This window comes from Canis lupus, chromosome 5 (genome assembly GCF_011100685.1).
Source record: "Canis lupus familiaris isolate Mischka breed German Shepherd chromosome 5, alternate assembly UU_Cfam_GSD_1.0, whole genome shotgun sequence".
In the NCBI taxonomy this organism is placed as follows: Eukaryota; Metazoa; Chordata; class Mammalia; order Carnivora; family Canidae; genus Canis; species Canis lupus.
Genome location: NC_049226.1, coordinates 10,258,579 through 10,282,544, shown reverse-complemented (window position 1 = coordinate 10,282,544; position 23,966 = coordinate 10,258,579). Strand labels below are relative to the sequence as shown.

General features: G+C 37.6%; 1 protein-coding gene and 1 pseudogene across 1 annotated transcript; both read left to right on the top strand.

Annotated features, from left to right (window-relative positions):
• The first annotated feature begins 4,251 nt into the window (after positions 1-4,251).
• LOC119872084 lies at positions 4,252-4,402 on the top strand (annotated as a pseudogene).
• A 14,587-nt stretch (positions 4,403-18,989) lies between these two features.
• LOC403898 (olfactory receptor 8G1) lies at positions 18,990-20,392 on the top strand. The gene has a single exon (XM_038535495.1). It carries the CDS (start codon positions 19,027-19,029, stop codon positions 19,960-19,962), a length of 936 nt encoding a protein of 311 aa, XP_038391423.1. The 5' UTR covers positions 18,990-19,026; the 3' UTR covers positions 19,963-20,392.
• Positions 20,393-23,966: the final 3,574 nt, after the last annotated feature.

The window sequence follows — 23,966 nt, the reverse complement described above, 5'->3', positions numbered from 1 at the left end:
ATAGAATTAATATCATGATGTCATAACAGAAACAGTTCTTTGACCTGCTAAGATATATAATGTGTTAAGTTTATTGTTCAAATGTTTGGAAGTTCAATGACATTTCCCCATATAACACAATCCTAAATTCTCCTTCAGTCCACTCCTTTGAACCTTATTACAGTGATTATGTGTAGAGTAATACTAAGAATAAAATCAAAGGCTCTTGAGTATGAAAGGAGTCTTAGTTTTATTTTTAACAATAATACAAACAACAATAAGAATAATGCTGATGGTGATGAAGATAATAATTGTAACATATGTTATTGAGATTTCATGAAATATCAAGTACTGTGCCCAGCACTTTAAGGGAACAACTTTATTTAATATTTACAGTATTCCCTCAGGGAAGGCTCTAGTATTATTTCCCTTTGAAAGACAAGGAAATAGAAGCTTATTTAGTTTGATTAAATGCCTGGTTCCAAACATAATAAATCATCAGCCTACAAAATTGACTATGGGACCCATAATTTTATTCAAAGTGATCCTTTGGTTCCAGGTGACTGTGGCTAGGTCTAAGACATCCTTGAGAATTTCCTTCTACTCATATGTTATCCCCAGTTCCCTATGGGATTGATGCCTTTCTATAAATAATTTCAATGCTTTTATTTCATTTAATACAATAAAAATAATAAAAAATCTTTCTTTTTTTAAAAAACAAGCTTTTTTATTTTTTTTAAAGATTTTATTTATTTACCCATGTGAGACACACAGAAAGAGAGAGACAGAGACACAGGCAGAGGGAGATACAGGCTCCATGCAGGGAGCCGGACATGGGACTAGATCCTGGGTCTCCAGGGTCACACCCTGGGCTGAAGGCGGTGCTAAACCACTGAGCTACCTGGGCTGCCCTAAAAAATCTTTCAAACCTGTACTGATCATGACCAAAAATTAGCAAACATGGAGACTCATTGCAGAGTCTAATTATAGGGACTCATTATAGAGTTTCAAGTATTACACTTGAGAACAACTTTTTATAAAAGCATCCCAAACATTATCTTATTTACCAGTGATGCTGCAGCTCTTTATGAAGTAACTGTAGGGTAGTCAAATATCCTGCTCAATTGTATCATTTTCATGTGGTTCATGTTCTTTTGCCCAATCATTTAGAGTTGCCATTTTATGTCAATTTTTTCTTTGAAACATCTCTTCTTTCCTTTCATATTTTGTCCTTCTGTTTTGGGACATATAACATCTTGTAACTATGGATTTACATAATATTCTAGACACTCAGTTGTCCTTTGTCTCTTCCCTATTCAGACCATCCACCGCATTATTGTTATGTCAATATTCTTAGGATAGAATGCTGTGTTGATATAACAAGTTGCAGTGTTTACCTATATTTTTAAAATCTAGGACAGAAATATATATATCTTTAACACCCTTGTATTCCATTATCCATTCATTTAATGACATCAAACATTCATTTTCAAAATCCTCATATTTATTATTTGACTTAATTTTCATCAGTTCTATGATGCAAGGGAAAATGGCTACAATTGCAACTCTTAGGTCTGACTCCTAGTCCAGTGCTCTGTCCAGTAGACACAAATGGACTCATGAAGTGCAAACAAAAGGAGTCCTAGTGGGTAGACCCTTTATTTATTGGAGCTTAAGCTTCTATATAAAATACAGATTAAGTTTCATCAAGAAAGAAGGGAAAAGCCTCTGTAAACCCAGAAACTCATGTCATATTTTGGTAATATGGTAGAGATATAAAAAAAGAAAAGTAGACAAAAGACTGTTCATGAATCACCTCTGGATGTATGTAAGACTTCACTCCTTATTTTAGTGACAGAAACCGCTAAATGTTTTTTAAGCAGGGAAGGGAAACAGTTTTGCATGTTAGTAGTATCATACTTAAGTTGGTGTGGAGGATGGATGGAAAAATAATAAGGCTGAATTAAGGCAAGTCAGCGACCATTTGTTCTTTTTTTTAAGAGATTTTATTTATGTATTTGAGAGAGAGTGAGTGAGCAAGTGAGCACATATAAGGCAGGGGAGGGGCAAAGGGAGAGGGAGAAACAGATTCGCTGAGCACAGAATTTGAACCAGGCTTGACAACGGGCTCAATTCCAGGACCTTGAAATCATGGCCTGAGCCAAAGTCAGATGTTTAACCAATTGAGCCACCCAGACACCCAACCATCTGATTGTTCTAAGCAAGAGGCTGCATGCAGTGACAGTGGGGCTAGAAAGGAAGGAGACTCTCAAGATATCTTTGAAAAGTGGATTGTTTAGACATCGCGGAACTGAGGTGAGCAAAGTACAGGAGATTATGAGGATGAACAAAAATTTCTAGTTTGGATTATTAAATAGAAGGAGAAAAAAAAACAAAAAACAAAGAACAAAAAAAAAAAAAAAGAAGGAAGAGGACAGAACTCTAGAGATGGAGCTCACTAACCCTAGGTAACAATTCATAGCAATACAATTGGAACACATATGTCTTGGTAACATTCAAACTTTGTCTCCCCGTTTCTCTTTCTTATATATGTATTCTCTCTGGAATCAGTACATATACACTCACAGAATGGAAACTGTAGCTTCTATGAATCTCAATAATTTTCATTATTGTACAATCATTTATGGAAATGTCTGTTCCTGCCCTTCCCATTCTTGGCGTTAACCAAGTTCCAATTCTTTTCCCACTTCTTTTATTCAGCACACTGAGGAAACAGCCTAGGTCTGTTCACCTGTAAAGTGGCTTTCCAGGCACATAGTATTTGCCCATAAATATCCCAAAATCCTACAGTCACTGCTATTCCAAAGCTAAAAGAAGCTTTGTGATGCATGGACATGTGAGAACTTGCTTGAATCTGAAAGAATTATGGTGGGAAGGATTTGAAATAGAGATCATCTAACACCTTGTTCCTAAGGCTGTCTATAGACCAGCTGCATTGGAATAGCCTGAGGATTTATTGAAAATGCATAATCTTAAACCATACACTAGATTCGCTAATTTAGAATCTGTATTTGAACAAGATTCTTGGGTTATTCCTGTACACATTAAAGTTTGAGAAGCTTTTAACAAATATTGATATTTGACCTCAGACTTTAAAATTTAGATTTAATTGATATGGAGTGCACCCTGGGTATTGAGATTAAAAATAAAAATCTTTTGATGTACTGAAATGTGCATCTAAAATTGAGAAACACTAATGTAACTCAATCTTAAGTTCCTTTAATGAGAATTGAATCTAATATATTTAGCCATATTTTAGAGTTCCCCCTCTCTTGTGAACATCAAATTTACCATGATTCAAACTGAGACATTTTCAAATATTCCTGTTTGTGAGGGAAAAAAAGTGTGGAAATATATAAGAAAGAAAAAGGAATATGAAACATAGATGCCTAATAATAAAATATTTTCTTTAAATAAACAATTTAGCATGTGGGATTATTAATAACGAGGACCTCAAAAAGGCATGTATTACATCAATATTCGGAATTCTTGTCCCTTAACCCTCAAAATTGAATTGTACATTCATTTGACTTTTGAATCAAGGAGGTATATTGCCTACTCATGCATAAAAAAATATATTTTCTGCAAGGGAATAAATGGTTTAATTCATTATCTTAAAAGTTGTAACCCTATCCAGAATAAGATACCTTGTTAGAATGTGCCTGCATCCTCTAAATCCTGCTATTCACAGTATGGACTATAGACCAAAAGCCCTCACTAAGCATTTGTAAAAAAAAATGCAGAGTTTCTGCCCTTGTGTGACATTTTTGCTACTGAACAACTTCTCATCTTAACCTCAGTGTTCTATTGCCTGTACCATCAGGGCAGAAATGATTAAAATATTACATCATCTGCTTAAGAGGCAGATTGAGGAAGGAAAGTTGAAGTATACAGTGATCATAAGGCAAAACCTAAACTTTTAAAGAAAACTAACCCAATTGACCTATGTGTAAAAACATTCCTTTTTTTTTTAAATTAAAAACATTCCTTACATTGTACAACCAATACTGTCTACAGTGTCAGCCAGCTTTCGTAAATAGCAAATAGATTACAAATCCTCCAGGAAAGTGATAGTATAAATAAAGGGCAGAAGAGGAAGAGACCAGTTTCTGGAATAACCACGTGGAGAATCATTTTATGTACTTCCATCTAAAAACATACTTACCACTTTGGAGACAAAAAATGTAAAAGAAACTTCCTTATGTATGGTAGGGACTCAATTTGCTTGACATATTAAAAAAACAGAAATTAAGCTTTGCACAGTGGCAGTATCATAGCCAATGAAGTTTATCCAAGGCATGATTATTGCTAATTAAAAAAAAGGAAATTATAGTGGACCTTTTGGTAATAGAAGTAACAGATTTCTGAGTATGGCAAAAAGTTTTAAAAATCCTACTACGGACATTTTTGTAGAAAAGTCTTATCCTTCAGAAGCCACTGACCATGTCCAACCTTCCCAACAGGTATGTAATTTAAAAGAACCTACAAATTAGTCCATTATAAAACAAAGCAGAGAGCTCATTTGGAAGCACTGTTAGTAAGATATTTCGTACATAGTAGTAGAGAGTTTTTTTTAAGTTTTTTGAGTTAAGGCCTTTGAAGAACCTAACTACACTGGGATATAAATGTTTTGTTTTGTTTTCCAGAATAATCTTTAAAATGCCGTATAATTTATGGCTTAAGAATACACTGACAGACAAAAATGCTAACAGGAAACAATCATTGTATACAATTTACCACTGTCTCAAGCATTCTGCTACCTTTATCTCCATAGCAGTAGATATCTGGAGTGTATTTTTGGAAATTGTGGGGACTTTTGGATAATACAGTGATGGGGGCCCACTACTGGATGTCAACTAATCCATGGGACAGTTCTGTCCAATAATGAACAAAGAAGAAAAAAAAAAGCAGAATCTCAATCCCGGGATCCCTGGGTGGCGCAGCGGTTTGGCGCCTGCCTTTGGCCCAGGGCGCGGTCCTGGGGACCCGGGATCGAATCCCACGTCGGGCTCCCGGTGCATGGAGCCTGCTTCTCCCTCTGCCTGTGTCTCTGCCTCTCTCTCTCTCTCTCTCTGTGACTATCATAAATAAATTTAAAAAAATGAATCTCAATCCCACTCAGATCTGCTGGATCAGAATCTGCATTAAAAACAAGAACAACAACTCAGGTGATCCTATGAACAGATTTTTATCATAATTAATAAATTCAGAACTGATAAAGAATCCCTCTGGAAGGAAAAAATTAAAACAACTGGGAAATGCTAATGCAAGTGCTTCTTTTCTCAAAGGCTTCTTTCCTGAGACATGGAAATCCTCGAGAGTATTTGTCTCCACGTTATTTGGTGCCTGGCATGCCTGAATCTAGAACCAATCTTCAGAGCGCAGCAATCAGAACTTGACTTTTGAATCAAGTAAATATATTACCTACTTATGCATAAAATAGATTAAGCATATTTTCTGAAAGGAAATAAATGGTTTATTTTTTTAATGGTTTAATTCAATATTTTAAAATCTGTAGCCCTATCTAGCATTAGATACTTTGTCAGGATGTGCCTTGATCTTCTATCATATGGAGATGAGGTGTTTGCTATGCTGAAGCTGGAGACCTACAATTAGAGATGCTGGCCTGTGACACAAACCAGCTTTGAAGGTGGCTTTGAGACCAGAGGCTGTGCCTGCCCTCCCAGCACTAAAGATATGAGGAATGCTGCATCCCTAGGACTCCCAGCACCAGCATTAGAGCATCCTCTAAGAGCATGTTATAAATACAATTTGGCAATGAGGTTTCCAGAAAGAATAAAGGTGAGTGTGCTCATCTTACCCTTGTGATTCGAGACTACTGAAGTCTGGAAGTAATTACTTTGGAATTCAGGCCAATGTCCCTTCATACATTGATTGATTAATTGATTGATTTATAAAATGCTTTTTGCAATCCTCCTACACTGTGCCAAACATTGTGCTATTTACTTGGGATACAGACAAGGCTCAGTTTGATTTGCTCCATCTGATGTATAGCGTAATTCAGGTCTGAAAATGTGCTATTTAGAAATGACAGTTCTCTGAGCATTTCGTTGAAAGGTCCTATCAATTACAAAGAATTGGAAAGCTTCCATAATTATTTCAATTTTAATGAGATTTGAAAAGAGAAATAATATTTAACAGATAACAGAGAGACAAAGAGTTGGTGAAACCATTTCATGTGAAAAAATAGAAAATGAAAAGGTAGGCAGTTAAGAAAACATGACATATAAAAAAAAAAAAAAAAAAAAAAAAAAAAAAAAGAAAACATGACATATTCCAGGAACTGAAAGAAGCCAAGTGTTTTGTAGCAGAGGAAGATGATACTCAAGAACTAAGAGTGGAGAGGGGCAAAAGAGTGTGGATTTTTGTACTTTATTCTAAATTCAATTAAGAACATCTTTTCTCCAATGTCCCAGAATGCGGATCTTCATCTGGCTTATGGTTGAGTATATTTTATCACTAACAATAAATAGCTCATTCCCTTTCTAATAAATGTTAGAATAGTTTTTTTCTTACATTGGCTAAAGGGAATATTTCTAAATGTTTTAAACATATATACAAAATAAAATCTCTTCCCATTTGCTTTTCTTAGGATATATAAAGATGCCTGCAAGTGATCCCATTACCTTAAAATATTTCCCAAACTCTTGATAGCTACTGTATGCCTTCCTCATAAAGGACGTCCATAACTAATGCAGAACTACCGATAAAAGTGTAGCACAGTGCTTCCTAGCCTCATGCTACACAGAGAATATTTAATAGTGATGTGGCCTAATGGGGTAAGTGGATGAGACACTTTGTGGCTGTTGGTGACCAGCTAAGAGGCTCTGTAAGTCTTAGCTATCCCCACTAACCCAAGGGCTAAAACCTATACCTCAGGACCATTGTGATCATTTCAGGACAATCCAATTCTATGGAACTTGAGCTGCACAGGGGGAGCTCAGTTATAGATCTTATGTGGATTATTCATTCATTATCATAGTCTAGCAGTTTTATAAGTGAAATCAAAATCTCCCATTTCCTTTTTAAAAAAAGAACTTTATTTATTTGAGAGAGAGAGAAAGAGAGAATGAGCATGAGCAGGGTGGGCAAGGGTAAGAGGGAGAGGGAAAAGCAGACTCTCCACTGAGCAAGTGCCCTGGCTCCATTCCAGGACCCCAGGATCATAACCTGAGCTGAAGGCAGATGCTCAACTGACTGAATCACCCAGGTGCCCCTCCTGTCACCATTTGTATCATCCACTATTCTATGGGCTTTATTGATTTAATAAGAAATATGCCTATTTTATGTTTTCATAGGAATTATACTCAAACCATGTATCTCGTATGTGAAGAATTTTTTTAAACTGACATTAGAACTTAACAATTATTTTCTCCACCAAATTTTAACTTGTTTGTTTGGACTATTTTCAGTGTCTGGATGCATTGTCCTGGTAATCCTTTAGGGCAGAAGTTATAGTAATGTGGGAGTATTGTTAAACCACAGGATTTACATGATACCCTGGAGAATTAGGAATTTCTAAAACCTAGCTGAACTCACAAAAGAAAAATTCCAGAGTTTAATTTCATAGTGCTATTTCCAACTATCTTTTCCACCATGACTACTATAGTTCAAGTAAGTAAAAGAGTAGAAGGAAAAGCTTTCAATGTTTATGATGTTCAGTGGCCTTATCTCATTTTTTGTTACATGATTTACAATCTTAGTTAATTAGCTCTGACCAGACTTTGCCACTGTCATATAGGCTCAATTTTTAATAACCAAACTTGAATATAATAGAATATCAAGCCTCATATGCTTGATTTGTCCTTTTGTTTATAGGGAGCCATAGTTCGTTCACAAGCAAATATGTTTTTCAGAGCCTCATATTGAACCTATGGACATAAGGTTATGATAAATAAATAATGGAAAAATATTTTTAAATAAATAAAAATCAAACATACCTTAGGTTCATAACTCTGAATCAGAGAAACCATTCAAAATTTTTATTTCTCTCTGACTTCCCTCTGATTTTTATGGCCACATTATGCTTAATTATAGTGACTCTTAGACCTCCTTAAAATGAAATCTCTATACAATATTTCTCTACCTGTTAGCACAGGACTTTTGGGTCGTGTTAACAATCAATTTCATTCTTGATTAGAGGCTATTCCTCCCAATTTTATTTAATCTGTAAGTTAGATGATCACAAAATTTACATCTTAATCTTTAGAAAGTGTTGAGAAAATATGTGCCAGAATAGAAATTAGATTTTGAGTGCTATTAGACCAGGATATGCATCATTTTATTTTTTTACATTTCTATTACTCAGCTCAATGTCTGACATTTTGTTGTCTCTCAGTAATGCTTACTCAGTTAATTTTTTAAAGAAAAGAAAGGGGGGGGGAGGGGAGAAAGTCCTGAAGTTCTCTATTTAAACCAGTAGGCTGACTTCAATTTCTTTATCTAATTATTTCCAAACAATTACCAGAATTACTTTGAGAGTTTTGTTTTCTTCTAATCTTATTTTTAGAAAGTTCAGTTCTGTAAACTTTCTTACCCTCAGAAATTTTGACTCACAATGCCTAGGATAGAAGTAGAAATTCTGTATTAAACAAACAAAATCTCTCCAGATGAGTTGAGAGAATTTTGGAAGTTATGAATAAAGAGTTTTGAGAATATTTTTAAAGATCTAAAAGTGATTAAGAAAACATAAAAAAGAGGATCTAACTACCAGATATCAGAATGACAGAGAAGGGGGTGGTCACCACTTTAACTTTTTAATAAAAAGTAATTCCATTTATAATCTGGAAAGTTTATTTAATGTTCAAAGTTGTCAAGTCTAGAAATAGCAATATGAACAAATTATTTAGAGCTGTGGAGGTAAACTTTAGAAAAAACTTTATCAGTGCTCTTCTGTAGAAATTAGGTCATCTCTCAGGAACAGGGCTAACAAGGAAGGGTGGATCAAAGAACTCCTGTTTTTCATTATAATCACATTTACATTCATCATTTTTTATTTTTTTTTTACATTTTTTAAATTTATTTTTTATTGGTGTTCAATTAGAGATCTCTGTTCAACCATATTGAGAAATCTCTGAACATTCTGTGTTCAAATATGGTCATCTATATCTGACTATAGAGCAACCAGCCCACAGAACTCTGTTACCTATGACCTCACTATTATTATTACCTGTGTCAATTGCTTATATGAAATAACAATAAACCATGTCTTTGTCATATTCAAGTGAACAACTGAAGTATTGACCTTGATGCAAAATTCCTTTGACTTGGACAAGTTGGATTCCAGAAAGGAAGGCATTTACTGATCCAATATGTGTACATCAAGTGAACACAGATACAAGGAGGAAGGGATACAGAGCATGAAAGCTAGCACATTAAAATGTGCTTGAGTCTCTAGAGTTTTAAGAAAACATCAAAAATAGAATCTAACTACCAGATATCAGAATGAGAGAGAAGGGGGTATAATCTATTGAGAATCAGTATCTTGATTGTCTTCCAATATCAGACTAAACTGATATTTTCTATAAATCTATGAGATGACCAGAAGTAGCCAAATGATGAATTGGTGTGTTAATGTATTGATTATCTGTTTAGAAGTTATATCTAAGAAATGAAATATGTTGATCTATCCCTATATTTGGGAAGGATATCTTTACACTATTACTAGTCTTCTAATCCATACATATGGTAAATCTCTCTCCTTATTAAGATTTTCTCTTGTTTTTCTCAAAGTTATTTAAAAGTTTCAGTAAGTAAACATTGCACACATTTTGTTAGATCTGATGCTAAGTACTTGATGCTTACCTGTTGCTATTTTATGTGATTCTATTTTAAAATAACTGTTTTATTTGTTGCCTCTTTCAACAAATACACAGAAATACTAAATAGATGTAAAATTATATGCTCTGCAAACACTAGCCAAAAGTAAATCTCATGATAATGTATTAATATCAGATAAAGAAGACTATAACCAGGACACATTATTAAATATAAAAGGGGCCATTCCATAACAATACAGATTTTAATTTAAGTCCTGAAGGGAAATATAGACAAATCAGAAACTTTGGTGGGAGACACTGACACACTTATCTCAATAACTATTAGAATAACAGATAATAAAAAATCACTATGCATATATAAGAGCTAAACAGCATTGTTAATAAAGTGGATATAATTGAAATGATATGCATGATAGGACCTACAAAAAACAAACAACATATTTTAAAATGCATTGGGAATACTTATAAAAACTGACCTTATGGGGGACCTGGGTGGCTCAGTTGGTTAAGCATCCAACTCTTGATTTTGGCTCAGGTCATGATCTCAGGGGTGTGAGATCAAGCCCCACATTGGGTTCCACACTCAGCACTGAGCCTGCTTGAGATTCTCTCCCTCTCCCTCTGCATCTGCTCCTGCTCATGTGCTCTCTCTCTTTCAAAGAAAGAAGCAAATCTTAAAAAAAAAAAAACTGACTTTATGCTTCAATATAAAAAATTCTGAGCAATTTGCAATACTTTAGATCATTCACAGTATGCTCACTGACCACAATGAAATTAAGACAAAATAATTAAAAGTAGGGCTAGCTAAAAACAAACAAACAAACAAACAAACAAACAAACAAAAACAAGCCTAACTTCTGGAAAGGTGACAATTCACTTCTCCATAATCTTTGCGACAATGAAAAAATGAAATAGAAATTATATTTTAACTGGATGATACTGTAAATTTGATATATCAAAGCTTGTGAGATGCAGCTAAAATGGGGCTTAGAGAGAAATGTACAACTTAATATGTACATGTCAGAAAAAAAAAGCTGAAGATATTGATGCAAGCTTCCATTTCAAGAAGTTAGGGAAAGAATAGGCAATCATGATAAAGAAATTAGCAAAGAATAAAATAGTTATTAGAAATAATCTAAATAGAGGGAGGAGCAAGATGGCGGAAGAGTAGGGTCTCCAAATCACCTGTCTCCACCAAACTACCTAGAAAACCTTCAAATTATCCTGAAAATCTATGAATTCGGCCTGAGATTTAAAGAGAGACCAGCTGGAATGCGACAGTGAGAAGAGTTCGCGCATCTATCAAGGTAGGAAGACGGGGAAAAAGAAGTAAAGAAACAAAGGCCTCCAAGGGGGAGGGGCCCGCGAGGAGCCGGGCTGAGGCCGGGGCGAGTGTCCCCAGGACAGGAGAGCCCCGTCCCGGAGGAGCAGGAGCTGCACCGACCTTCCCGGGGGAAAGGGGCTCGCGGGGAGTTGGAGCAGGACCCGGGAGGGCGGGGATGCCCTCGGGCTCCCCGGGACAGTAACAGCAACTGCGCGCCCAGGAGAGTGCGCCGAGCTCCCTAAGGGCTGCAGCGCGCACGGCGGGACCCGGAGCAGCTCTGGGGGCTCAGGGGCGGCTCCGCAGAGGGGGCTGCGCGGCCCCGGGAGCAGCTCGGAGGGGCTCGGGCAGAGGAAGAGGCTCCGTGCGGAGGGGGCTGCGCGGTTCCAGGAGCAGCTCGGAGGGGCTCCGGCGGCGGCTCCGCGGAGGGGGCTGCGGGGCGGGAGCGCGAATCCACCAGCGCAGGCTCCGGAGCACAGGGCGCCGGGACACAGCCCAGGATCCGGCCTCCCCCGGGACAGGCAGAGGCCGGGAGGGCCCAGGACAGCAAGGACGCTCCTGCCCCAGCTGAGCAGATCAGCGGCCCCGCCCGGAGCCTCCAGGCCCTGCAGACGGAGTTCCTGCCGGAGCTGAATCCAGGTTTCCAGAGCTGCCCCGCCACTGGGGCTGTTCCTCCTGCGGCCTCACGGGGTAAACAACCCCCACCGAGCCCTGCACCAGGCAGGGGCACAGCAGCTCCCCCAACTGCTAACACCTGAAAATCAGCACAACAGGCCCCTCCCCCAGAACACCAGCTAGACCGACAACTTCCAGGAGAAGCCAAGGGACTTAAAGAACACAGAATCAGAAGATACTCCCCGGTGGTTCTTTTTTTGTTTGTTTGTTTTTGTTTTGTTTTGCTTTTTGATTTGTTTCCTTCCCCCACCCCCCTTTTTTTTCTCCTTTCTTTTTCTTTCTCTTCTTCTTCTTTTTTTTTTTTTTTCTTTTTCTTCCCTTTTTTTTTTCTCTTTCTCTTTTCTTTCCTTCTTTCTCTCCTCTCTTTTTCTCTTTTTCCCAATACAACTTGCTTTTGGCCACTCTGCACTGAGCAAAATGACTAGAAGGAAAACCTCACCTCAAAAGAAAGAATCAGAAACAGTCCTCTCTCCCACAGAGTTACAAAATCTGGATTACAATTCAATGTCAGAAAGCCAATTCAGAAGCACTATTATACAGCTACTGGTGGCTCTAGAAAAAAGTATAAAGGACTCAAGAGACTTCATGACTGCAGAATTTAGAGCTAATCAGGCAGAAATTAAAAATCAATTGAATGAGATGCAATCCAAACTAGAAGTCCTAACGACGAGGGTTAACGAGGTGGAAGAACGAGTGAGTGACCTAGAAGACAAGTTGATAGCAAAGAGGGAAACTGAGGAAAAAAGAGACAAACAATTAAAAGACCATGAAGATAGATTAAGGGAAATAAACGACAGCCTGAGGAAGAAAAACCTACGTTTAATTGGGGTTCCCGAGGGCGCCGAAAGGGACAGAGGGCCAGAATATGTATTTGAACAAATTCTAGCTGAAAACTTTCCTAATCTGGGAAGGGAAACAGGCATTCAGATCCAGGAAATAGAGAGATCCCCCCCTAAAATCAATAAAAACCGTTCAACACCTCGACATTTAATTGTGAAGCTTGCAAATTCCAAAGATAAGGAGAAGATCCTTAAAGCAGCAAGAGACAAGAAATCCCTGACTTTTATGGGGAGGAGTATTAGGGTAACAGCAGACCTCTCCACAGAGACCTGGCAGGCCAGAAAGGGCTGGCAGGATATATTCAGGGTCCTAAAGGAGAAGAACATGCAACCAAGAATACTTTATCCAGCAAGGCTCTCATTCAAAATGGAAGGAGAGATAAAGAGCTTCCAAGACAGGCAGCAACTAAAAGAATATGTGACCTCCAAACCAGCTCTGCAAGAAATTTTAAGGGGGCCTCTTAAAATTCCCCTTTAAGAAGAAGTTCAGTGGAACAGTCCACAAAAACAAAGACTGAATAGATATCATGATGACACTAAACTCATATCTCTCAATAGTAACTCTGAATGTGAACGGGCTTAATGACCCCATCAAAAGGCGCAGGGTTTCAGACTGGATAAAAAAGCAGGACCCATCTATTTGCTGTCTACAAGAGACTCATTTTAGACAGAAGGACACCTACAGCCTGAAAATAAAAGGTTGGAGAACCATTTACCATTCGAATGGTCCTCAAAAGAAAGCAGGGGTAGCCATCCTTATATCAGATAAACTAAAATTTACCCCAAAGACTGTAGTGAGAGATGAAGAGGGACACTATATCATACTTAAAGGATCTATTCAACAAGAGGACTTAACAATCCTCAATATATATGCTCCGAATGTGGGAGCTGCCAAATATATAAATCAATTATTAACCAAAGTGAAGAAATACTTAGATAATAATACACTTATACTTGGTGACTTCAATCTAGCTCTTTCTATACTTGATAGGTCTTCTAAGCAAAACATCTCCAAAGAAACGAGAGCTTTAAATGATACACTGGACCAGATGGATTTCACAGATATCTACAGAACTTTACATCCAAACTCAACTGAATACACATTCTTCTCAAGCGCACATGGAACTTTCTCCAGAATAGACCACATATTGGGTCACAAATCGGGTCTGAACCGATACCAAAAGATTGGGATTGTCCCCTGCATATTCTCGGACCATAATGCCTTGAAATTAGAACTAAATCACAACAAGAAGTTTGGAAGGACCTCAAACACATGGAGGTTAAGGACCATCCTGCTAAAAGATAAAAGGGTCAACCAGGAAATTAAGGAAGAATTAAAAAGATTCATGGAAACTAATGAGAATGAAGATACAACCGTTCAAAATCTTTGGGATGCAGCAAAAGCAGTCCTAAGGGGGAAATACATCGCAATACAAGCATCCATTCAAAAACTGGAAAGAACTCAAATACAAAAGCTAACCTTACACATAAAGGAGCTAGAGAAAAAACAGCAAATAGATCCTACACCCAAGAGAAGAAGGGAGATAATAAAGATTCGAGCAGAACTCAACGAAATCGAGACCAGAAGAACTGTGGAACAGATCAACAGAACCAGGAGTTGGTTCTTTGAAAGAATTAATAAGATAGATAAACCATTAGCCAGCCTTATTAAAAAGAAGAGAGAGAAGACTCAAATTAATAAAATCATGAATGAGAAAGGAGAGATCACTACCAACACCAAGGAAATACAAACGATTTTAAAAACATATTATGAACAGCTCTACGCCAATAAATTAGGCAATCTAGAAGAAATGGACGCATTCCTGGAAAGCCACAAACTACCAAAACTGGAACAGGAAGAAATAGAAAACCTGAACAGGCCAATAACCAGGGAGGAAATTGAAGCAGTCATCAAAAACCTCCCAAGACACAAGAGTCCAGGGCCAGATGGCTTCCCAGGAGAATTTTATCAAACGTTTAAAGAAGAAATCATACCTATTCTCCTAAAGCTGTTTGGAAAGATAGAAAGAGATGGAGTACTTCCAAATTCGTTCTATGAAGCCAGCATCACCTTAATTCCAAAGCCAGACAAAGACCCCGCCAAAAAGGAGAATTACAGACCAATATCCCTGATGAACATGGATGCAAAAATTCTCAACAAGATACTGGCCAATAGGATCCAACAGTACATTAAGAAAATTATTCACCATGACCAAGTAGGATTTATCCCTGGGACACAAGGCTGGTTCAACACCCGTAAAACAATCAATGTGATTCATCATATCAGCAAGAGAAAAACCAAGAACCATATGATCCTCTCATTGGATGCAGAGAAAGCATTTGACAAAATACAGCATCCATTCCTGATCAAAACTCTTCAAAGTGTAGGGATAGAGGGAACATTCCTCGACATCTTAAAAGCCATCTATGAAAAGCCCACAGCAAATATCATTCTCAATGGGGAAGCACTGGGAGCCTTTCCCCTAAGATCAGGAACAAGACAGGGATGTCCACTCTCACCACTGCTATTCAACATAGTACTGGAAGTCCTAGCCTCAGCAATCAGACAACAAAAAGACATTAAAGGCATTCAAATTGGCAAAGAAGAAGTCAAACTCTCTCTCTTCGCCGATGACATGATACTCTACATAGAAAACCCAAAAGTCTCCACCCCAAGATTGCTAGAACTCATACAGCAATTCGGTAGCGTGGCAGGATACAAAATCAATGCCCAGAAGTCAGTGGCATTTCTATACACTAACAATGAGACAGAAGAAAGAGAAATTAAGGAGTCAATCCCATTTACAATTGCACCCAAAAGCATAAGATACCTAGGAATAAACCTCACCAAAGATGTAAAGGATCTATACCCTCAAAACTATAGAACACTTCTGAAAGAAATTGAGGAAGACACAAAGAGATGGAAAAATATTCCATGCTCATGGATTGGCAGAATTAATATTGTGAAAATGTCAATGTTACCCAGGGCAATATACACGTTTAATGCAATCCCTATCAAAATACCATGGACTTTCTTCAGAGAGTTAGAACAAATTATTTTAAGATTTGTGTGGAATCAGAAAAGACCCCGAATAGCCAGGGGAATTTTAAAAAAGAAAACCATATCTGGGGGCATCACAATGCCAGATTTCAGGTTGTACTACAAAGCTGTGGTCATCAAGACAGTGTGGTACTGGCACAAAAACAGACACATAGATCAGTGGAACAGAATAGAGAATCCAGAAGTGGACCCTGAACTTTATGGGCAACTAATATTCGATAAAGGAGGAAAGACTATCCATTGGAAGAAAGACAGTCTCTTCAATAAATGGTGCTGGGAAAATTGGACATCCACATGCAGAAGAATGAAACTAGACCACTCCCTTTCACCATACACAAAGATAAACTCAAAATGGATGAAAGATCTAAATGTGAGACAAGATTCCATCAAAATCCTAGAGAAGAACACAGGCAACACCCTTTTTGAACTCGGCCATAGTAACTTCTTGCAAGATACATCCACAAAGGCAAAAGAAACAAAAGCAAAAATGAACTATTGGGACTTCATCAAGATAAGAAGCTTTTGCACAGCAAAGGATACAGTCAACAAAACTCAAAGACAACCTACAGAATGGGAGAAGATATTTGCAAATGACATATCAGATAAAGGGCTAGTTTCCAAGATCTATAAAGAACTTATTAAACTCAACACCAAAGAAACAAACAATCCAATCATGAAATGGGCAAAAGACATGAACAGAAATCTCACAGAGGAAGACATAGACATGGCCAACATGCATATGAGAAAATGCTCTGCATCACTTGCCATCAGGGAAATACAAATCAAAACTACAATGAGATACCACCTCACACCAGTGAGAATGGGGAAAATTAACAAGGCAGGAAACAACAAATGTTGGAGAGGATGCGGAGAAAAGGGAACCCTCCTACACTGTTGGTGGGAATGTGAACTGGTGCAGCCACTCTGGAAAACTGTGTGGAGGTTCCTCAAACAGTTAAAAATATACCTGCCCTACGACCCAGCAATTGCACTGTTGGGGATTTACCCCAAAGATACAAATGCAATGAAACGCCGGGACACCTGCACCCCGATGTTTCTAGCAGCAATGGCCACGATAGCCAAACTGTGGAAGGAGCCTCGGTGTCCAACGAAAGATGAATGGATAAAGAAGATGTGGTTTATGTATACAATGGAATATTACTCAGCTATTAGAAATGACAAATACCCACCATTTGCTTCAACGTGGATGGAACTGGAGGGTATTATGCTGAGTGAAGTAAGTCAGTCGGAGAAGGACAAACATTATATGTTCTCATTCATTTGGGGAATATAAATAATAGTGAAAGGGAAAACAAGGGAAGGGAGAAGAAATGTGTGGGAAATATCAGAAAGGGAGACAGAACGTAAAGACTGCTAACTCTGGGAAACGAACTAGGGGTGGTAGAAGGGGAGGAGGGCGGGGGGTGGGAGTGAATGGGTGACGGGCACTGGGTGTTATTCTGTATGTTAGTAAATTGAACACCAATAAAAAAAAAAAAAAATAAAAAAAAAAAAAAAAAAAAAAAAAAAAAAAAGAAAACTTCAAAAAAAAAAAAAAAAAAAAAAAAAAAAAAAAGAAATAATCTAAATAGAAAATAATCATATATTTCACAAAATCAACACAGCCAAAAGTTGCTTTCTTTAAATTAATTAATAAATTTGAAAATCTTCTAGAATGAGAGATCAAGGAAAAAGAGAAGTACCACAATTTGCTGATTTCAGGAGTGAATAAGCAGAAATTTTCGCATAATCAAAAATATTTTTTAGAGATTTTATCTATTTCAGAGGGAGAGACAGAGTATGTGAGGAAGGGGAAGTTCCCAGAGAAGTAGAGAGAGAGAGAATCTCTAACAGATTCAGTGCTAAGCACAGAGCCCCACATTGGGCTTGATCTCATGACCCTTGGATCATGACCTGTGCCTACTCTACTTGATCTTATGACCCTGAGATCATGACCTGTGCCAAAATCAAGAGCAGGACACTTAATTCACTGAGCCACCCAGGCACCCCTGCAAAATATTTTTTAAAATTAAAGAATTATCACGAAAAACCTGATACAACACATTTGATCATTTTTAAAGTGTTGAAATTTCATTTTAGGAAAACTAAGAAGAAAGATAAAATCTGATATTTATTAAATAAATCCAATCCCTTGCTAAAAATTCTCACACAAAGAAAACCACTATTCTAACTACCCTAATGAATATTTCCAAACTTTAAAAGTAAATTTTATGCAATTTATTTCAAAAAACACAATGTTTTTGAGATTTGTGTTATTGCATGTATTTGTGATTTATTTCTTTTTAAATGCTGAATTGTATTCCATTCTATGTATGTATGTATGCACATATGCATATGTGTATGTATGTATGTATATGTGTATGGATGTATTTTACAACTCATTCATCTATTCATCGGTTTATGAACACACATTTGAGTTGTTTCCAATTTGGAGTTGTTAGGAATCAGCTGCCATGCACATTTTTGCACAAATTGTTGTGTATACAAATGCTTATAGGTAGGTAATATTATTTCTCTTTTACAGATTTAGAAGCCAAGACACAAAGAGATTGTTTGACTTATCAAAGCCAAAACTGTATCAGCTAGTAACTAAATGATCGTATCAAACTCTGAATTTAAGGCCTACCATTTAACCACCACTCATACAGCCTTTTCAAGCAAAGACAGAAGTACTTGGTCCAGGACACGAAACCACTAACTGTGGTCCAGTCTGGGTGGGAAACACCGTGGTACAATGATAGTTGCAGGTATTGTTTAATCTTAAGAAAAATATTTAAACATTGGAAGATTTTATATAGAAATTGGAATTTCCTGATAATTATTTTTAAAATTGAAAGGACTGAAATTAATAAGGCCTCTGTGCACTCCTACTAAAAGTTAATCGCAGACCATTACTCTTAAGTATCCTTTGTACCCAAGTTGTCATGAAGCCAATATTCCTCATTTACCTTGACTTCTCTAAATATTTAAGTTTCTAGGTCTTCACTTAGAAATATTGGCTTGATGATCATTGAAATGTTCAAAATAGGAAAATAGACACTTAGCAAGTTTTCAGTGATTAGAAACATATCTATTTTTACATGAAATATATTTATTATATTTGGAAATGAGGCTTAATAAACATTAAGTCACAATGAATCCTACTTAATGCAAATTAACCTCTGGGTCAATTACATGATCGTATAGACCAAGAGAATATCTAAGTCATGAATCATCTACACGGATGATTACTCTAGATAGAGAAGAATAATGAAATTTTCTCAACAACAATGGTTTTCTCTCTCTCCTTCAGAAACTACTCAGTGGAAAATGGTAGCGGGAAATCACTCCACAGTGACTGAATTCATCCTCGCTGGGCTAACACAACAACCGGAACTCCAGCTGCCCCTTTTCTTCCTCTTCCTAGGAATCTATGTGGTCACGGTGGTGGGGAACCTGGGCATGATCATGCTGATAGGGCTCAGTGCTCACCTGCACACGCCCATGTATTACTTCCTCAGTAGCTTGTCCTTCATTGACCTCTGCCATTCCACTGTCATTACCCCCAAAATGCTGGAGAACTTTGTGACAGAGATGAATGTCATCTCCTACCCTGAATGCATGACTCAGCTCTATTTCTTCCTTGTTTTTGCTATTGCAGAGTGTTACATGTTAGCAGTAATGGCCTATGACCGCTATGTTGCCATCTGTAGCCCCTTGCTTTACAATGTCATCATGGCCCATCAGGCTTGTTTCTCCCTGATTTCAGGAGTGTATATTATAGCCCTGGTTTGTGCATTTGTTCATACAGGTTGCATGTTTAGGGTTCATTTCTGCAAATTTGATGTGATCAATCATTATTTCTGTGATCTTCTTTCCTTGTTAAAACTCTCCTGTTCTAATACCCATGTCAATGAGTTAGTGATTCTAATCTTTAGTACAGTTAATATCCTTGCCCCCAGCCTGACGATCCTTGCCTCCTATGTCTTCATCCTCTCCAGCATCCTCCACATCCGCTCCACTGAGGGCAGGTCCAAAGCCTTCAGCACCTGCAGTTCTCACATCTCAGCTGTTGCTGTCTTCTTTGGATCTGCTGCATTCATGTACCTGCAGCCGTCATCTGTGAGCTCCATGGACCAAGGGAAAGTATCCTCTGTGTTTTATACCATCATTGTGCCCATGCTGAACCCCCTGATCTACAGCCTGAGGAATAAGGATGTCAATGCTGCCCTGAAGAAAATCTTAGAGAGAAGAATATTCTTGTGATCAGAAATAACAGGATCTTTTACTAGCCTAAGTCATTGTCTCTTAGGTTGTATGAATTGATATGTTTAATTTTAGCCCATCTGTTAGTATACATCCTCACTGAGTGGAATTCTATTGACAGGATTTCTTACTCCCATGGCTTTTGATGCCATTGCTCTCTCTGAATTTTGCTCTCATGAGTATCTCTGAGACACAGATTAGAAGTACTAAGGGTGATCTGGATTCATGGACCCACAAATACCATTGCCATCACCTCTTCCCCCTGTCCTTTGTACAACTGATAAACACTCAGTTCTCAACCATAGTGAAAGTATCTCTTAGCAGTGGTTAGCAATCTCCATTTTTCTGTGCAAAGACAATTAAAAATGACAGCAATATAATGATGTAATATTTAGCTTTTGTATATCTCTTGCCTAGGAAAGCTTCTTTCCCACCATATGTCATACCTAGAAAAAACCTAACCAGAACTTTAAAATATAAGCTACAGACTCACGTATGTGTTGTTGTTGTGCCCAATCCAATATTCTCCTGCTTTGACCTCTAGTATTCTAGTTTGTAATGGTCTATTTATTGTCCAAGTCCACACTAGACTGTAATCTCCATTAAGTAGATCCCTGTACCTATGGCTCACTGCCATATCTTCAAATAGCAGAATGTCTGCTACGTAGTAGGTCCTTGATAATTATTCTTGATATTCATTTTCCCTCTATAAAACATTTATATAAAACCCAGCATTTATTCCATGCGGTCTTCATGCATTAATCCCTTAAACTGATATCTGTGGCTTTCTGGCTTTAGTTTAAATCAATGAAATGGAACTTTGGAGAATTCTTTAAGGATCTTTAAGATAATTGGTAGCATCCTTTGTTGCAAGGATTAAGAAATATTATTCCTGAGTTTGTTCTGTTGTGCATTGCAACAAAGAAATGGTAGCTTGTAAATACCTGATTTTTCAAGTCATTAAGTCCTGTCAACAACTAAGAAGTCCCTGAATCAAGTCTAATTTATTCTTGAATTCAAGTATGCAGCCTTAGAGACTAAACAAAATTAAGTAGACTTGAAATCTGATGGGTCAACACAGGAAATCATTGGCAGAATGATATCTGGGACCCAAACAATCCCATCTAGGCCACTCTACCCAAAGAATTTCACCTATCTTGGCAGAGGGGATATTTATTGCTACTAAGTATTTAAATATAAGACCTTGATTACTGCCTCCAGCAGATACATTTTACTATTTTAACTTTTGTTCTTTGATCCCTTTTTTATTTATTTTTATTGTTGTTTCTTTTTTTTTTTTAGTATAGTTGACATACATTAGTTTCAGGGGTACTACATAGTGATTTGACAACTCTGTCCATTACGTTATGCTCATCATGAGTGTAACTATCATCTTTTACCATACAACACCAAAACAGCAACACTGACCATATTCCCCATACTGTACCTTTCATTCTAGTGATTATTAATTTAATAACTGGACACCTGTACCTCCCTTTCACCTTCACTCATTTTTTTCATCTGCCACCTTCTCCCCTCTGGCAACTATCAGTTTGTTCTCTGTATTTATGGGTCTATTTCTGCTTTGTTTTTTCATTTGTTTTGCTTTGTAAGATTCTACATATAAGTGAAATCATATAGTTTTTTTTTTCTCTGACTGACTTATTTCACTTGGCATAATATATCCAGGTCTGTCTATGTTGTCCCAAATGGCAGGATCTCATCCTTTTTTATGGCTGAGTAATATTCCAGTGTGTGTGTGTGTGTGTGTGTGTGTGTGTGTCCACCTAACTGCAAACCCCAGACCAGTTATGCTTAGAGGCCTCCTCTGCCCTGTAACTTACCTCCTAGGCCCTTTCTTTTTCATTTTCTTTTTCCTTTTTAAAAAGATTTATTTATTTATTTGATAGAGAAAGAGAGAAAGAGAGAAAAAACACAAGTAGGGGGAGGGGTAGTGGGAGAGGAAGAAAGAATCTCAGATTCCCTGATGTGTGCAGAGCCTGACACAGAGCTTGATCCCACGACCCTGAGATCATGGCCTGAGCCAAAATCTTGTGTTAGACACCCAATCAAATGAGCCACCCAAGCACCCTTCTCTTTTATTTTCTAAACTCAAACAATAAACATGTGGTGAAGTTAGGGAAAAATCCTAAGATTTCTGTTTTCTCTATTTTCATTCTTTCTGTTATAGCAATAACTTTTTGCTCAGTCAGAATTATGTTCTCTTCTGCTCTATATTACCATGCTGACTACTAAACCTCTGGAGTTCTTTGATTTTCTAAGCTTAAACGCACAGGTCCTTGTGTATGTTAGTCTATATACAAGCTAGAAAGTGAGAAAGGTAAAGAGGTAAGCTTCAGGAGAAACAGAGAACCTCCTTTAGAAAGTGATCCCTAAATATGAGACAGGAATCCATCAAAATCCTAGAGGAGAACACAGGTAGCAACATTTTCGACCTCGGCTACAGCACTTCTTGCTAGACACATTTTCAAAGCCACGGGAAACAAAGCAAAAATGAACTATTGTAACCTCATCAAGATAAAATCTGCACAGTTGGCAAATTGAATTTAAATTTAAAAAAATCTGCACAACAAAGGAAACAGTTAACAAAACTAAAAGGCAACCTGCAGAATGTGAGAAGATATTTAAAACGGGCATATCAGATAAAGGGCTAGTATCCAAGATCTAAAAGGACTTCTCATACTCAACACCCAAAAAACAAATAGCCCAGATAAGAAATGGGCAGAAGACATGAACGGACATTTTTTGAAAGAAGATTTACAAATGGCTAATAGCCACATGAAAAAATGCTCAGCATCACTTGGCATCAGGGAAATACAAATCAAAACCACAATGAGATACCACCTCACACCAAAGATTTACCCTAAGTATACAAATGTAGTGATCCAAGGGGGCATGCACACCCCAATGTTCATAGCAGCAATGTCCACAATAGCCAAACTGTGGAAAGAGCCAAGATATCCTTTGACAGATGAATGGATAAGGAATATGTGGCATATATATGCAAATGTAATATTACTCAGCTCTCAGAAAGGATGAATACTTACCATTTACATCAACATGGATGGAACTGGAGGGTATTATACTGAGTGAAATAAGTCAGCTGGAGGAAGACAATTATCATATGGTTTCACTCATGTGGAAATATAAGAAATAGCACAGAGGATCATAGGAGAAGGGAGGGAAAACTGAATGGGAAGTCATTAGAGAGGGAGAAAAACCATGAGAAACTCTTAACTATAGGAAACAAACTGAGGGTTGCTGGAGGGGAAGTGAGTGGGGGGATGGAGTAACTGGGTGATGGGTATTAAGAAGGGCATGTGACATGATGAGCCCTGGGTGTAACATGCAACAGATGAATTATTGAACTCTACATCTGAAACTAATGATGTACTATATGTTGGCTAATTTAATTTAAATAATAGAAAAAGAGGAAAATGCCCTAGTTTGAGTGAGTTTGAGACTCACAACAATCCCTGGAAGAATCTAGACCAATCCTGGAAGAGCAGATAAAGAGATACTTTATCTTATCGAATGGACAAATTTGGGATTAGCTGGATGTGAATGACACGACACCCATGCACATAAATCACAACACCACTGGGCTCATGACCAGTGAAACACTGAGAATCTCAAAGTCATCTGTTCGCAAGCCCAAGTGATCATTATCACCGAGCTTCCTTCAACCACCAGCATTCTTCAGCTGGTGCTCTGCTATCTGTGCAGCCATTTATATTATGTCCCATCCCAATGTTAGTAAAATCTTCTATGCAGTGACATCCAAAAAACCAAATACAAATGCTTATCTCGAGGATCTTCTGCTCAGACTCCATGACATGACCTTGTGCAAGGTGCCCTTTACTTCTCTGCTCAAATCTTCGCTTTGGATATCTCCCCTCCTCCACCCTATCCCACAATGGAGTCTTTAATCATTCTCCCAGTCATATCATGTTTTGGGAACTATTTAAAAAGGGGGCATAAAA